Source organism: Prunus avium, chromosome 3, assembly GCF_965620075.1.
Source record: "Prunus avium chromosome 3, drPruAviu1.hap1.1, whole genome shotgun sequence".
Classification (NCBI taxonomy): Eukaryota; Viridiplantae; Streptophyta; class Magnoliopsida; order Rosales; family Rosaceae; genus Prunus; species Prunus avium.
The window spans coordinates 34,655,141-34,673,227 of NC_142286.1; the positions used below are offsets into that span (position 1 = coordinate 34,655,141).

General features: G+C 36.3%; 1 protein-coding gene and 1 long non-coding RNA gene across 2 annotated transcripts; one reads left to right on the forward strand and one right to left on the reverse strand.

Annotated features, from left to right (window-relative positions):
* Positions 1-6,692: 6,692 nt before the first annotated feature.
* On the reverse strand, positions 6,693-10,302 carry LOC110758118 (G-type lectin S-receptor-like serine/threonine-protein kinase At4g27290). The gene is made up of 7 exons (XM_088250877.1): positions 8,775-10,302; positions 8,548-8,665; positions 8,275-8,440; positions 7,911-8,121; positions 7,475-7,712; positions 7,224-7,374; positions 6,693-7,116 (listed from the first exon to the last, which is right to left on the reverse strand). Exons 1-7 carry the CDS (start codon positions 10,084-10,086, stop codon positions 6,808-6,810), a joined length of 2,505 nt encoding a protein of 834 aa, XP_088107003.1. The 5' UTR covers positions 10,087-10,302; the 3' UTR covers positions 6,693-6,807.
* An 800-nt stretch (positions 10,303-11,102) lies between these two features.
* On the forward strand, positions 11,103-11,802 carry LOC110756031 (uncharacterized). The gene is made up of 3 exons (XR_002526596.2): positions 11,103-11,284; positions 11,408-11,479; positions 11,677-11,802. It is a non-coding gene; the product is annotated as an uncharacterized LOC110756031 (long non-coding RNA).
* Positions 11,803-18,087: the final 6,285 nt, after the last annotated feature.

An 18,087-nucleotide genomic window follows, 5' to 3' on the forward strand; every position in this document is an offset into this window, starting at 1 on the left:
TCCATATGAAGTTTGGAAGAAGAGAGCTCTTAATCTTCAAGTCTTGAAAGTGTGGGGGTGTTTGGCTAAAGTTGCAATCCCTGAACCTAAGAGGAAGAAGATAGGACCAAAAACTGTGGATTCTGTTTTCTTAGGTTATGCTCATAATAGTAGTGCCAATAGGTTTCTAGTCATAAATTCTGAAATAAGTGAAATTTCTAATAATACAATATTGGAGTCAAGGGATGCAACTTACTTTGAGGACATATCTCCTTTCAAGACTAGAATTCATAAGCAAGTAGTAGATAGATCTAATAATGGTTCTGATAAAGCCTCAACTAGTACTAGTCTCCCAGTTGTAAATGAAGCAAAGCCTCAAGCAGAACCTAGAAGGAGTAAGAGACCTAGAGTAGAAAAGAGTTTTGGAGATGATTTTTATACATTCTTGGTTGAGGGAGAACCTACAACTTATAAAGAAGCTATGATCTCAATAGATGCTCCGTTTTGGAAAGAGATGATAAATAGTGAGGTTGAATCTATTTTACAAAATAACACTTGGGAATTAACAGATTTACCACCTGGGACTACACCAATTGGTTGTAAATGGATGTTTGGAAAAAAATTGAAGCCAGATGGAAGCATAGACAAATACAAGGCTAGATTAGTAGTCAAGGGATTCACTGAAAAGAAAGGAATTGATTATTTTGACACTTAGGATCACTACTATTCAGACCCTTATAGCATTAGCCTCCATACATAACGTAGTAGTTCATCAAATGGATGTTAAAATAGCGTTCTTGAATGGAGACTTAGACGAAGAAATCTATATGGAGCAACTTGAGGGATTTATTGTGAAAGGTCAGGAGCATAAGGTATGTAAGTTGGTTAAATCCTTATATGGACTTAAGCAAGCTCCTAAGCAGTGGCATGAAAAGTTTGACAAAGTCATTTTAGAATATGATTTTAAGATAAATGAGCATGATAAGTGTGTTTACTACAAGGAGTGTGATGGAGATTGTGTTATATTGTGTCTTTACGTTAATGATATATATCATTATTTTGGAACAAATTTGAAAATTGTGAAAGATGTTAAGTCTTATCTATCAAGGAAGTTTGATATGAAAGATCTAGGAGAAGCCTACATTATTTTTGAAATGAAGTTAGAAAGAACACAAGCTGGCTTTACTTTGGATCAATCTAGTTCAATTGAGAAAATGCTCAAAAAGTTCAACTATTTTACTATAGCAATCCGATTTCAACACCCTATGATCCTAGTGTGAGCTTAAAGATAAATAATGGTGAGCCTGTGTCTCAACTTAAGTATTCACAAATGATTGGATCTTTGATGTATATTGCAAATAAAAAGAGGGCAGATATAGCTAATGTTGTAGGAAGATTGAGCAGATATACGCATAAACCCAAGTAAAGGTCATTGGAATGCATTAGAGTGAGTGTTCAAGTATTTGAGAGGAACTTTGGATTACTCATATGTTATAAAGGTTTTCCTTGTGTAGTAGAAGGGTATAGTGACGCCAATTGGATTACAGGTAATTCTGATGTAAAGTCTACTTCAGGATATGTATTTTTGTCAGGAGGAGCAGCTATATCTTGGGCATCCAAGAAACAAACAATAATTTCAAGGAGTACAATGGAGTCAGAACTTATAGCTCTTGATACTGCATGCATTGAGGCTAAATGGATTAAGAATTTTTTGCTTGAGATACCCCTTGTGAACAAACCCATACCAGCTTTTTCTATTCATTGTGACAATAAGGCTGTCATAGATTTAGTAAGACAAGCTCATAAAAATAAGAAAATGAACATTCAAGTTAGATAAGTATGTGAGAAGCCTATTAAATAAGGAAGTTGTATCCTTGGATTTTATGAAGTTTGAAAAGAATATTGTTGATCCGTTGACCAAAAATGAGTTTCAAGGCAAGGATACTCTCGCAGGGTACGAGTCACATGTATTGTTGGAGGACTCACCTAAGTGAGAGTAGTCAAGAGGCCGCAACTGTGAGAACTGGGTTGTTCTCTAATAACTTTCATGAGAATGAAGATTAAGCGCATGGCCATTAATAGCGCTAACCTGCACCAAGTTTATGGATCGATACCATATGTGTAACATGTTGTAATTTGAATCAAAGGGGTCTAGTTCAAGACATAGTTCACTATGATTCCTTCAGATGAAAGCTGTTCACACTAAGTGTAGGTTCAAGTCCGGAAGACACCTACACCCATTGCACGGTATACAAATTGCCCAAGTTCCTCATCTTTACTTGTTTTTCATTTTGGCTATTCCTTTTGAAGTTTTGAATCTTGTGGGGGATTGTTAGTTATTTATTATTTTGTTTTATTTTATTAAAATTCAAAACTTATTATTATTGTTATATATTTAATAGTAATGATTATTTATTTTAAGAGTCATATTTGTTGACCCAATAGACGTGACTTTATTAAAAAGGTTTGTGGAGTCTTATAAATAAAGAACTCCTTAGACATAATAGGGAACGAACAATTCTCTGTTACTCTCATGCTCTATATTTGAATCACACTCATCATTCTCCATCTCCTACAATTCTCTTTATCTATTTCCTGGGCAATCGATCAACACTTGGCATACTCGTCTGCCGTTGGCGTGCATAACAGACTAGAGATCCTATGAGGCTTTTGGGTTGTATCTTGGAGTTGTAGGCACCGCCATAACCTACACGTATGAAGGCGTCTACGGCTTTAAGACAACATTTATCGTGCCTCTCTTAGGTTCACAGGCCAGACTTTCTTTGTCCTTTAATCTACTTATTGTTAATTGTGATTGTTTTAATTGAACGTATTTAATCCGTTTTATATTTACACAAATATGCATTAAGTTGAATTTGATCGAGTATGTCATTAAGTTTGTCATTAAGTTGATCGAGTATGTCATTAAGTTTGTTGATCGAGTATGTCATTAAGTTTGTTGATTTAAAGAAACTATATAGCTTTGAGTACAATGACATGCATTCTGTTATCTTTGAGTACCTATGTATTAATAATTGTATTTAGTGTATTTATGGGTTGTGATTATGTATGCGCCAAAGATGAATGATATTGAAGTTGATAAAACAAATTCTCTTGTCTTTCTCTCTACAATCTTTTATTCATATATATCAGTCCCCTTTTATTGAGGAATCCATCAAATAATTTTATATTTGAGGAACGCTCTTTAGGGTACCTTACAATTTTTTTTTTCCAATGATCCAAACCAGTTTTCAAGTTTTTATTCATATATCATCCTTAAAAAATTAGACAAATTGGAAACTATTTAGACATCTAATTGCGTCCTACAAAATCAATGAACACATTGCTTCAAGAAAGTAGTAAAATTTCAAAAATTTAATTGAGTGGTCAAATATATATATATATATATATATATATATATATATATATATACAGTCCCTTTATATTGATAGATCCCTAAAATAATTTTATTTGAGGGACACCCTTTAGGGTACCCTATGAATTTTTTTCCAACAATCCAAACCATCCATTTTTTAAATCTACATTCATAGATCATCATTGCAAAAAATTAGACAAATCGGAAACCCTTTTGACAATCCAATTGTATCCTACAAAATCAATGAACACGGTGCTTCAAAAAAGTACTAAAATTTCAATAACACAATTGAGTGGTCAAATGATATCGGATTCAAGTGATTTTTTTTGTAGAGATGATCTTTGAATGATTATCTAAAACATAGACGGTTTGTATTAGTGAAATACAATGCGGAGTGGGCCCTACAAGGGTGTCCCTCAAACAAACTTATTTGAGGGACACCCTTGTAGGGCCCACTCCGCATTGTATTTCAGTGAATGCCTTAATGATTTTGTCGGTCTCAATTATAGATGCCTTAATGATTCGCAATTTGCATGATTTTTTTGAGGATGATCTCAGAATGAAGATGTGAAAAATAGATGGTTCGGATCGTTGAAAAACATATATAATATGGTGCAAGATCAATGGCACCAATTTTTTTACACAACTTATGACACAAGTTTTTAACCCTTAGATTAATGGTTTAGAATAACCAAATTAGTGGATCAGTTTTAAATAATTATATTAGTTTTTCCTCCTTATTTCTCTCTCCTCAATAATGTTTTTCACGTCTCCTTGTTTTCCAGTGTCGCTCATGTCCACCCATGAAGGCTAAGGCAAGGCAAGGGCTGCCACTATTCACATGAATAGTGTCAGCCTTGCCTTAGTTGGTTCCACCTTTGGAAGGCTAGGGCAAGGGCAAGAAAAAAAGAAGATTATGCAACAAAATATAAACAATTTAGAAAGTGAATAAAATTGTTATGTATTTATAGGGAAAATATCTATAATTTTTTGGTATTTTTTATAAAAAAAAAAATTGAAAATTTTTTGGATTTTTTTGAATTTTTTTTATTCGCTGACGTCAACGTAACATCAGCGCCTTCGGGCTGCAGCCCAGGCAAGATCTGCCCGTGGGCTTGCCCAGTTTGATGGGACCCACCATTTGCCCGGGCCATTTCTCTCCCGCTGGAGCTCTCTTGGGTTGCCTTAGGGGGCCTTTTGCCCAGTCTTGGCTCAAGGCTGGACATGCTCTAAGGACTTAAAAATGAGGTCATGTTTTAGTAAAGACCATTGGATTAATCCAACAGCACATATAATTACTAGTTTAAACCCTCACTCATGCTCCTTGTTTCACCCAAACAATTCTTTTAACCAGCAAATGCAAATAAAACTAAAAACAAAGAAAGTAGGGTTACACGTTGTCTTCATCCCAGCCACCATCTACCCCTCATCCCCTTTCTCTCTTCCTCTTCCTCGTTCTTCCCCCTCAGTCATCTTCATCCCCTCATCTTCTCCGTAGTTCATGAAATTAAAGGATGAGTGTTAAAATCATTCGCCTTTATAAATCAAGGAAAGTTTAATCTCATTGGGACATTACTGTTAGATTTACAATTATGTTAGTTTAATCTCATGAGTCACATTCTAATCCAGTTTTCGTTTTCAAACAACATCGATTAAACTCAACGAGTAACCCTAATTTTTCAAGAATGAGGAAGAGGAAGAGAGAGAGGGGATGAGGGGGTGATGGTGGCTGGGATGAAGGAAAACATATTCAACGAGTAACCCTAATTTTTTTTTTTTTTTTAATTTTTTTGCTAGGTAGAATAATTAAAATAGTTGTTTGAGTAAAACAAGGGCCATGAGTGAGGGTTTAAACTAGTAATTATATGTGTCATTAGATTAATCCAATGATCTTTATTAGGTCATTAGGTGAGCGGGACTGCCCTATTTTCTTGGTTTCCCTTTGCCTTCTTGGTCAATTAATCCCTTCTCCTTTCCTCCTCCTCCCTCCTCCCTCCTCCCTCCTCATCCTCCTCTTACATCTCCATATTTTAAGGGGTTGATCAAGAAATCTATCCAATATTATGAAGGAAATTTGAAACAAATTGAAATCTATCCAAAAAATCACTTGAATCCGATATCATTTTATCATTCAATTAAATTATCACTACAAAAAATGAAAGCAATAGTCACATTTTTTTAAGTAACTAATTATTTTGGTGACAATTATGGTTGGTCAATGCTCTTAACCAAATTAATCACCATTATTTGTATCTAATGATTTAAATATAATAAATTTTGTTGTAGCTGACACATGAATAGTAATAATGTAATAAAATATAAGAGGATAATCTTTCCCAGAATAAAATATTTACAATGGCAATTTAATAAAAATATGTAGATGGAATCTTTCTCACTAACCAAGGCTCTTTTCCCTTCCCTCTGTATAATTAGTACTCTAAATAATAAATATTATAAAATAAAAAAAGTGAGAGCATTGCATTTGCATTCAGATGCGCCCATATTTATGTATGGGCTGTCATTTTGTCTTTTTAGATTTTTCGTTTGTTAATTAAGTTATGGATTATACTTGTGTTTGATTTGGATTATGCTTTGGTTTTTCTGTTTTAGATGATGAAGATGATGAAGATGATGAGGACCGACAACACTCAAGATGCCATAAGACTAAATTGTAATTAATCAATTAGAGAATTGTAATGAATTTTTTTGGTTGAAAATTGTAATGGAATTGCAATCAAATGATATAATTTTTGAATTGTTTCTTTGCTTTTTTTGGTCTGGGAATTGTTTCTTTGTGTATTGAATGGTAGTGATTGTACGTATATATATACTATTCAACTACTGTATATTTATTAGTCAATTATTGAAAAATGAAAAGGAAGAGATACACCAAATAAAAAAGAAAAAGAAATATATCAAATAGAAATTTAATACACAAAAAAATATTTAAGTAAAACTTTAGATATATTAAAATATAAGGCTAAAGTTGATTTGACGGGTTGTGGGCCCCATGCACTTCAGAGGCAGTTGACAGTAAACTAAAATTTGTCATGAAGCTGTTGAATTCGTGACAAAACACCTTTAGTTACGGCTTCACGAAGCAATTGGTAACTATTGCTGACTTTTTTTGTAGTGTATTGAAATTTAAACACTTTCTTGAAGCATTGTGTTCATTGATTTTGTTGGTCTCAATTAGATGCCTTAATGATTTTCAATTTGTCTGATTTTTTTGTAAGGATGATCTATGAATGAAGACTTGAAAAATAAATTATTTGGATCGTTGAAAAAAAAATTGTGGAGTACTCTGAAGGGTGTCCCTCAATGGAAGGGGACTATATATATATAAACAAAAATAGTATTGCTGAGTTCTTGCAATTGTCACAATGTTTAGCTTTTTAGTTTATATACCTAACATTAAATGTGTTGAGGGACGGAAACAAATATTGGAACCTCTATCGACCTGCTGGCAAACTGATGGTGACTCCATTGTTGGAAAAAACGGCAGGTAATTGAGAAGAACCAACAACAGGTACGGAATTCCTGTTAGTTGAAAAGGCAGGTTCCTTGGAGGGTGGAAGTGATGTGGCTTCATTGCTCAACATACGAATTACAGAAGCCATTGTTGGTCGATCAGCTGGAGCTTCTTGAACACACAAAAACCCTACATGGATACACTTCAAAGCTTCATCAGGGGGGCACGTTTCCCTTACTGATGCATCAATCACCTCCATTCCTCTACCTTCTTTCCACAATTCCCATGCCTAATTAAGATTTAACATACTTAAACTTGTATTTTACAGTTAATCGCAAATTTACTGGGCATAAAAACAGAAAGGAGAGTATATAGTTCAGAATTATTAATACTTACCCATCCAGCAAGAGTTGGTGAATGTTCAAAGCGATAAAAAGCAGCATTCCTCTTTCCACTTACAATCTCCAACAACAACACTCCAAAACTAAACACATCTACTTTCTCAGAGAAATGGCCATATCTTGCATACTCTGGAGACATGTATCCGCTGCATGAATTGATGGTAAAGAAGTAAGCAATACCAGTGATTGCATAAGGTTTAGCAGAACTGAATGAAAAACATGCCCTATATATATATAAATACTTACTATGTGCCAACAACCCTGTTGGTATTTGCTTCAGTTTGATTTGTCTCAAAAATCTTAGCCATCCCAAAGTCTGATATTTTTGGGTGCATTGCTCCATCCAACAGAACATTACTTGCTTTCAGGTCCCTGTGTATGATTTTCAATCTAGAGTACTTGTGGATATAAAGTACTCCCTGAGCAATACCCTCTATAATTCGAAAGCGTTTTCCCCAATCTAATTCTGCATTTTCAGATGGATCTGATAGGATAAACCATGAAGAAAATTGAGCCAAGTGTTTTTATTTTTATTTTAGATGAAATGCTGGACAAATGGAAAAAGATCTTGCATTACACAACTTTTGCGCATTCAAAAGGATCTTGCTAAAAGGTAATCAAATTTGAGGTCCCAGAAATCAACAATATCAAAGAATCAATCTTAGGAGGAATGAGGATATACCAAACAAAAGTTTGTCCAAACTTCGATTGGGCATGAAATCATAGATCAAGATCAGTTCCTCCTCCTCAATACAGCAACCTAAGAGCCTAACAAGATTGGTATGCTGGAGCTTGGCTATAAGATTTAACTCATTCATGAACTCCTCATGTCCTTGCCCTGACATTTTTGACAGTCTTTTTATGGCTACTTCTTGATTTTCAGGCAAAATCCCCTGCAGTGGAAGGAAAATCAAACACAAAGTGAACCACAATTCCACCAACCAAACTTAATTAGGAAAAAGGTTATTCAGAGAACCAAAAAGTATAAATATTTATGTAAGAACAACTAATATACTTTAATTACCAATACAAAGTGGAAGAGTCACCTTATAAACAGGGCCAAATCCTCCCTCTCCCAGTTTATTAGCTTCAGAGAAGTTGTTTGTTGCATCTAATATACTCTTTAAACCGAAGAGTGGTAGTTCTGTATCATTCTTTCCACCTCCGGCACCATAATTTATTTTAGTCACACCATACTTCCTCCCCTGCTTCCTGTTTCAGTCTTTGTTAGAGCATGGATCATTTGTTTAGAGAATCCGTGTGAATGCACGAGTGCATGTGTGTGTGAGAGAGAAAGAGAGACAGAGTGGTTGCAACACCTTTGCTTCCCCAATCTTTTCTTCCATAGGAAGTAGCAAAAAATTATCGTAAGCAACTCTGCTGCTGCTGAGACCATTGCAATTTTAAGGGAGCGCTTATCCGCATCACCCTTGCCATCTGCAAAAAAAAAAAAAAAAAAAAAAAAAAAAATTAAATGTTCAGGTTGACCAATTAAAAGGATGGCTATGATCTTTCATAACAACACCAACAATCATTCCCTTATTACATTTAAGATACATAAGCTCAGAAGCTGCAAGTCTGATGTATAAAGTTCTTCCACCAGCGTCATCTGCCGCAAGTTCTTGCACACCCAGGAGATCTCCAATCCAAATTGAACATGCGGTACTGCTTTCATAAGCATAAGCAGTGCAAGCGCAGTTATTTAAGCAGATTGATTCACATTTCTTAGCACTCCCAACCGTAACATGCAGTTCATTTTCAGGCATTGACATGCTATGCATTTCTAGAAACTGGTCTTTCGTCCCAATAACACTAGTTGAATTCCCACACTGCAAATTGGTTTTTCTTTGACACCCACCAGAGTAATCCTGCAAAACCCAATCCCGTGGCGACTTCTGCTCAAAACCCATCAAACAATTACACAAGACCCCGGATTTTTCATTGCAGCTCCCGAATGCCCCGCAAATCGCATGAACAGCACATTGCTGTCTTGGTCGAGACGTTAACAATTTCGGTGGCAGGGAAGGCGTAAACCAAATTAGTTGCTGAATCTGCCCCGATGCTGACATCATGAATGGAGATACTTTCTTTGGATCATAAAGCGAATAGGTGAAATAACTTCCGTTTTCATTTGAAACAAAGCTGTAGTTGTAGACGTAATTAAGCCTCATCTCAGGAAACAAGCTGAAAATATTTGAACTTGCATTCCATGATCCACTGGTCCAATACTGTTTAGACCTATTCCACTGTAAGATATATGAATTGCTTCCATTCGGGTCTAGCTTACAAGAGTAAAGACCTGGTGCAGGATCCCGTGAGTTCTTCCATGAAGTGAGAATTTGGGTTTGTTTGGTAATATTGTTGAATCCAATCTTGGCTCCTGGTAGCCATGCATGGGTTGGATGATCAAAGCTTTGCCATAAAAACTCAGATGAACTGGAATGAGCTCTTAAGACAAGATTTCCACTATCTAAAAGAACTGCTTGCACAGAAGCAGAGGTGGTGGTGGAGGTCAACTGTGTGGACCAAACTGGAGTTTTGGCCTCATTAAAGAGAACTAAATTGCCATCTGAGATATTCAACACTGATGAAAATCTATCAGAGATTGGTTTTTCCCTATTTGCCACCCAAACTATGGTACTCGCAGATACCACTCGGTAGGAACACCAGGTACCTATGTAGTGGCGGCCATCTAATTCGAAGAACCCCAGTTCAAAATCCCCGGAGACGATTGTCTGGTCACCGGAGAGAGATTGGTTTGCAGTGATGGTGTCAGCTGCAAAGGAGATACGGGACTCGCGAAATAGGCACAATAAAACAACTATAAACACCAACATTGGGTTGGTTTTGGTATCCATGGCTCCACTAAGAATTTGCACACAAGAAAGATAATGTCTTGCTACTTAATCCAAATCAACCATTGAAGGGTCAAGTCATGCGTGCTGCATATTTTATTGATAGCATTGCTTTCAAACTTTTTATAAATTTGTCACTATACTTTCGTGAATGCCAATTACTTTGAATTTCTTATCATTTATGTTTTTTGTGAATTTGTGGTGGGTGTCTCTGGAAGTAAAATAATTTATTTTTTTGTCATACATGTATCTAGGGGATACTCAATTCAAAATACTTCACGTATTAGCTCTACTTGGAGGACGGTCTCAAAAACTCTATTTGAGGGGGTGGAAAGGTAAATCCAATTTAAGAATATTCAACTATTTGGTTCTATTTCAATGGGTGTAGGTCTGGTAACTTCTCTAATAAAGGTGGAGCCCATCAATAAAATGTAAGGGAAACATGGGTTTTGACATACAGGCATAACAAAAGAACTGAAAGTAAAAGCACCAACCTTTGTTTGGTTCTGGTATCCATGGCTGCACAAAACATATTTGCAGACAAATTTACTAGAAGCACACTGCTCACTCAACGTCTTCATCGTTGTTTATCACTTTCCTTACTGAGTTCCAGTTGGAGGAGACGGTCCTCTTCGTTTTTCGTTTTCATCTCCCTCCTCCTCTGTCAATCCTGTGAGCTGAAATCTCAGCCAATTAAGAAAAATCATTGTTTTGGTTCTATTTAAATGGGTTTCATCAGTTGAAAGGATTTGCAGAAATGAGAAAATGTGAGAGGATACAACTTGGCTTTTTATCACAAAACGTCCTTGACGTTTGCGAAACTATCAGATTGCATCCTTAAAGTTTTTTTGTATCACTTATGGTCCCTAACGTTAATATAGGTGCTCTTAAATAGTCCCTCTGTCAAAAAAACTGTTAAATCCAGGGATATAATCGTCAAATCAATTCAAAATTATAAAAATAAAAATAAAATTTATTTCCTTCCCTTCTCTCTTTCTTTTCTTCTTCTTCTTCTTTCTCTCCGCCAGATTCCTTATAGCAAACACAGCCAAATTTCTCTCTGCTCCATAAACCACAAAGGTTACGAACTTTACCTTCTCTAGTTGAGTTTTTGAATTGGGTGATTTTTTTTTCTGCGTAGGGTGGGAATGTGCCTTTGTCTGAAATGTTGGGTACATTTGCTCTATCTGTTGGTGCTGCTGTAAGTTCACTGACTGCTTCTCAATTGGGGAAACTTAATTAAATTGAATTGATTTTGAAGTTTTTTTTTTCTTTACACTAAAAACTGCTGAATTGATTTAGATTTTATATATGTAAATTTTAGGTGGGAATGGAGTTTTGGGCAAGATGGGCTCATAAAGCTCTCTGGCACGCTTCTTTATGGCATATGCACGAGGTTTGCTTCGAATTTTGCTACTTTTTGTTACCTCTTTGATGCCAACAAAATTTTGAGTTTGGAATTTTGTTTCTTTTCGTTCACTGGGAAACCAGCAATGAAAGAAACATGACAAGCTTGAGTTTTTATATTGTTTTTCCATTCAGTTTCTTAGCAACCAATCAGTGTTTGATATTTGATATGAACTTTAATTGCAGTCTCACCACCGACCCAGAAAAGGTCCATTCGAGCTTAACGATGAACTGAAACAGAGAGAGAAGAGATAATGAATCTGGAGGAGAGAAAGAAGAAGAAGAAAAGAAAGAGAGAAAGAAAGAGAGAAGGGAAGGAAATAAAAAATATATGTATTTTATAATTTTGGATTGATTTGACGATTATATCCTCAGATTTAACAATTTTTTTGACAAAAGGACTATTTAAGAGCACCTATATTAACGTTAGGGACCATGAGTGATACAAATTTTTTTTAAGGATGCAATCTGATAGTTTCGCAAACGTCAAGGACGTTTTGTGATAAAAAGCCATACAACTTTGTATGAGAGGCTGATGAGATGAGATAATAGTTTTTGTTTTGTTTCTTTTACAAGTTTTAATAATTTATTAATATTTATAATTGAGCTAATAAAAATACTCTTGAAAATGCATTCATGTGTCCAATTATTTTGCCAATAATAATATTCTTGAAAAAGTGAGTTAAATTAAAATTCAGGACACAAGTAAAAATTAAAAGAGAAGAAGCGATATTTTTCTTAAATGGGAGGACCCAGGATCACATTTCTTTCTTTTTCTTCTTTTTCTTAGGATGTGACAACTGAACCAAAAGAACACCAAATCTCTATGAGTTTCCACAACAAACTCAAATGCTGGGATCTCTGGACATCAAAAAATTATTGAAGCAGATTTGAGTTGTATCCATTTTGGCCTTAACTGAACATCCAGTTTTGCATGCAATGTAAATGTAATTGAAATATAAATTTAGGAGAATATGTTAAATAAGTTTCATTTTTAGTTTGAAGAAAACGAGTTCGAAAATCCCACCTGCAGAGGCAAAGGCAATGGTCTGATCACCAAATAGAGACAATGGTTTGCAGTGAGGTCCATGGCTGCACAAAAAATAAAAATAAGACAAAAAAGAAAAAAAAATTTGCTCACTATAGCAAAGATAAAGTTCAATTTAAGAAACCCACCACATAAGTCAAGAACTAGATTTTGAGTTGATGGGATTTGAAGAAAATGATACGAGATCCCCAATTTCGGAGGAGTGAGTTTATTGCATTTTTTTTCTTTTCCAAGTTTTATTCATGAGTTAATATTTGTGATTTCTAATAAATATACTCTTAAAAATGATAAGTATAGTAATATGATGGGACTATTCCATTCCCAATTTTTTTTTTTCAAAGCCACTTAAACTACAACTCGCCAATGCGTGCATGTGTGTGAGAAACCCCCCTCCTCCTTATAGTTTAGACTATTTGTAAGAGTTTGAATTCAAGTTGTATTCCTTTGTGTAAATATTACAATATTTATAATTGCACAATAAAGATATAAACGGTAAAAGCCTTGAATGGCAGTAAATACAAAATATTTGGAGAGCAAGTCAACTATTGTGATTAAGAAGAATCCGTTTCAGATTCTTCTTCCTTGATGAGTGCGTGTGGTTTAACACCCCCCCGCAAATTGAGCTGCCTTGGACGAACAAGTTTGGAACATAAGAGATGGTGTTGTGGCTTGTGAAGTGGCTTAGTGAGAAGATTCGCAGGTTGATCAACATAGGGGATGAAGCAGACTTGATGACTCCCGAGGGCCACCTTCTCGCGAATAAAGTGGTAGTTAAGTTCAATGTGACGAGTACGAGCATGGAATACCAAGTTTGCTGCCATATAATTGTGCTGAGATTGTCACAATGCATGAGAACCAGAAAAGGCAGACGAACGCCCAGTTCATGTAACAGAGAATAGAGCCAAGAAGATTCGGCGCAAGCATGAGCAAGAGAATAGTACTCAGATTCCGCATTGGAGCGCGAAACTGTTGGCTGCTTTTTGGAGCACCAGGAAATAAGATTGGAGCTCAAGTAGATGAGGTAGCCAGTCGTCGAACGGCGGGAGTCTGGGCACCTAGCCCAATCGGCATTTGAGTAAACGGTGAGATGAGTGGAAGGACCTTGGGGTGTAAAATGGAGGCCAAAGTCAATGGTGCCCTTAACATAGCGGAGAATCCTTTTGACGGCAACCATGTGAGGAGAGCGAGGAGAGCTCATAAACTGGGCCACAGTGTTGACGGCAAAGGAAATATCTGGGCGGGTAAGGGTGTGTTGGTTTTAAAACATTTTTAAGAAGTTGATTTGAACATTAAACATACAAATTAATCAAATTAATTGCAGCGGAAGAATATGGTGGTTGTTTAAATTCAAAAACAAAACTTCTTCCAAGTATCTTAAGCCATGAACATTGATATGTTTTTCATAAATGAAAATTCAAGAGAAAGGATAAGATCTAATTACCCTTGAAGCAATTATATGAACCAAGTTGTGTTTTGGTCTTCTCTTGATGATTTTCCTTTGTTGATCTCCTCTTGATCTTTCTCCTCCTTGTGAGCCACAAAAGTATATGGCCTCTAAGTCTCCACACCAATGGAACCTTGAGATGAGAAGAGGTATCTTGAGAATACAAGGATGCTAGTACAAGATTCTCAAGATTAGTTTCAATCTAAACCACTTTGAAAGAAGATTGTGTTTCACTCTTGAAAACTCACAACTATCTCTCTTTGATCTCCCAAAACTCTTTTGTTGATGTTGGATTGTGTTTGTTGTCTTAATGAGCTTATGGAAACAATTCCCATACACATGCACTTAACCATTTTCGGCCAAACCCCATTGGGCTTCCAAAATTGGGCCTTATGACACTTAAACCATAATATTTAGGTGTCTTAAGCCCTTGGGCTTGATACCCAACCATTTGGGCTTCCCTCTAACTATTATCGAGGCCCAAATATATTTTTACACGTAGTAAATCATCCACATCAAATCAATCAAATTGATTTCCTCATTCTCATTTGTATTACTCAAAGTTAACCATTTAAGGTGTGCGATCCATTAGGTTCTAATTTAGCAAGGCAGTGGGAAAACATTAGAACTCTTTCTAACCAACTGGAATTAAAACCCCTTTTTAATTCTTCCTTTATTTGGATCGATCACAATCAATCCTAGGACTTCCACAAGCCAAGAGTGACATCTAGCAATATATCATGGCTACCCAAGCTAATTAGAATAGATGAAGAACCTATTCAGTTGGAATTGCAATGCAATACGGTCCTTCTCTTATACAATGTTTCCAATCATATTGTTAGGGTACGGATTGATAATGTCAAACCCCTAATATGATTAAACTCATATGATTCAATAGAACACAATTAAAAACCACTTTCTAAATCATGTTCAAGTACTTCGGCCGAAGATTCACTGAATCATATCTTGAAACATTCTCCTTTCTTTATCAAGGTAGAGATTCCTTATTGTACATTCACATGCCTCTATGATGAATTAAGAGATCCCAATAACACATAAGGAAAATCTTTTACGACTTGCCTTTGTGAGCTATCAAAGATCAATAACGCATCACAAGACAACCATGATGCCTCAGGTCTAAGGACTAATTTGCATTATTGCAACTATGAGTTCTCGTTTGACATATAGATAAATACTCCATACGAGAACTCCGGTTGATCGCGCTCAGTGTACTCATTCACTAATGAGCACCCACATACTTGTATTAGTGTCAACTACACAAATGGTTTGAGACCAACCATCCTCATCATTGAGCATACATAGTATGTGCCAATCTTGACGGTTTATCAATGCCCATTTGATAACCTTATGATTAGGAACATTTTGGGATACTACAGTTAGAGATTAAAGGTCTCCCGAATCTAAACTTCTTTAGATTACTTTATCTCTTATTTAGTACACCCTGGACTTTTGTTTCTTTACACGACATAAAAGATAACAAAATAATATTGCCCTTTATTTATCATATATGAAATGTATTCTAAGGAGATTACATCAAATGTACTGGCTCTTAGGGCACATTTCTAACAATCTCCCACTTGCACTAGAGCCATTTAGCCATGTATCTAATACCCATTTTCTCTGTATGTCTATCCAGTTGTGACTGTGACATAGGCTTAGTGAGTGGATCTGCTACGTTGTCTGCTGATGCAACCTTTAGGATGCACACATCACCATTCGAAATGAGTTCTCGAATCTTGTGGAATTTTCTTTCAATGTGTTTGGATCTCTGATGAGACCTTGGTTCCTTGGCTTGAGCTATCGCCCCATTATTGTCACAGTACAAAGGCACTGGTGACATTATGGTTGGAACCACATTTAGTTCGGTAATGAACTTTTTCATCCAAACAGCTTCCTTTGCCGCTTCTGAGGCAGCAATGTACTCAGCTTCAGTGGTGGAGTCAGCCGTAACACTTTGTTTACAGCTTCTCCAACTAACATCGCCTCCATTCAGAATGAAGACATACCCAGATGTGGATTTACGATCATCAACATCAGATGCGAAATCAGAATCGGTAAACGCTTCCACTTGTAACTATGATGTTCCTCCATAAATAAGGAACATATCCTTAGTTCTTCGTAAGTATTTAAGGATACACTTAACGGCTCCCCAATGATCTAATCCTGGGTTTGACTGATATCTACTTGTTATACTAACAGCATAACTGATATCCGGTCTTGTACAAACCATGGCATACATGAGACTCCCTATTGCTGATGCATAAGGGATTTTACTCATCTGCTGTATATCTTCAGGAGTTTTCGGACACATGTTCTTAGAAAGGTGAAGTCCATGTCAAACTGGAAGTAACCCTTTCTTAGATTGTTCCATATGAAATCTCTTTAGCACCTTATCTATATACAAGGATTGAGATAATCCAATTATTCTCTGAGATCTATCACGATAAATCTTTATACCCAGTATATAAGATGCCTCTCCTAAATCTTTCATTGCGAATGATTTAGTGAGCCACAGCTTCACTGAAGATAGCATTCCTATATCGTTTCCAATAATCAGTATGTCATCTACATACAACACTAGGAATACTACCGAACTCCCACTGACCTTTTTGTACACACATTGGTCATCCATGTTTTGCATGAAGTCAAACGATTTGACAACTTCATCAAAGCGGATGTTCCAACTCCTAGAAGCTTGCTTCAACCCATAAATGGATTTATGTAGCTTGCATACCTTATGCTTATCAGCTGTAGAAATGAAGCCTTCAGGTTGATCCATGTATAGTTCTTCCTGAAGGTGGCCATTAAGGAAAGCCGTCTTCACATCCATTTGCCAAATCTCATAATCATGGTATGCAGCTATTGCAAGCAAAATCCGAATAGACTTTGTCATAGCAACAGGAGAGAAGGTTTCTTCATAGTCAATCCCTTCTCTCTGCTTGTAGCCCTTTGCTACTAGCCTTGCCTTGTAGGTTTCTATTTTCCCATCCGAGCCTATCTTCCTCTTAAAGATCCATTTATTTCCTATTGGTACAATACTAGGAGGCGGATCAACTAGAGTCCAGACTTGGTTGGTATACATAGAATCCATTTCGGATTTCATGGCTCCAAGCCATTTCTGTGAGTCAATGTCTGACATTGCCTCATTGTAGTTCGAAGGGTCTTCAATATCCTTACAATCACTTAGGAGATTTAACTCTCCTTCGTTTTCATGAAGGAAACCGTAATACCTCTCAGGCATTCTTCTAACCCTACTTGAACTACGCGGAGTTTGTGTCATATCAGTTTGTGGATCTGGGATTGCATTCAGTTCAGTGTTGATTTCTAGCTCTTTGGACAATTCCTTGAGTTCTATCTCATGTCCCCCTTTCCCATCAAGAGCGTATTCTCTTTCCAGGAAGGTAGCTGACCTTGCGACGAACACCTTTTGCTCGTCGATGTGATAGAAGTAATATCCCATAGTTTCCTTGGGATACCCGATAAATCTACACTTCACTGACCTTGCATCTAGTTTATCCACATCTTGTCTTTTGACATATGCTGGACAACCCCAAATCTTGATATAACCAAGACTTGGTTTCTTCCCAAACCACAATTCGTATGGAGTTTGTGGAACAGATTTGGAAGGCACTCTATTTAACAAATGAATTGCTGTTTCAAGTGCATATCCCCAAAAGGATATAGGTAAATCAGTATAGCTCATCATGGAACGAACCATATCCATTAAGGTTCGATTTCTCCTTTCAGAAACCCCATTATGTTGTGGAGTCCCTGGTGGAGTCCATTGTGATAAGATGCCATGTTCCTTGAGGTAATCAAGAAACTCTGTGCTTAAGTATTCACCTCCTCGATCAGATCTAAGGATTTTAATACTCTTGCCTGTTTGGTTTTCAACTTCATTTCTGAATTCCTGAAACTTTTCAAAAGATTCAGACTTATGCTTCATTAAGTATAAGTACCCGAACCGTGAATGATCATCAGTAAAGGTAATGAAGTATGAATAACCTCCCCTTGCGTTTGTAGACAAAGGTCCACAAACATCTGTGTGGATTAACCCCAACAACTCTGTAACTCTTTCTCCTTT

Excerpts from the sequence above, each read along its gene's own strand:
- LOC110758118 (XM_088250877.1), bottom strand. The coding sequence starts at position 10,086 with ATGGATACCAAAACCAACCCAATGTTGGTGTTTATAGTTGTTTTATTG. Across the intron at positions 7,375-7,474 it reads AACAGGGTTGTTGGCACATA|CGGATACATGTCTCCAGAGT; the intron begins GTAAGTATTTAT and ends CAATTCATGCAG. Across the intron at positions 7,117-7,223 it reads CACCAACTCTTGCTGGATGG|GCATGGGAATTGTGGAAAGA; the intron begins GTAAGTATTAAT and ends AATCTTAATTAG.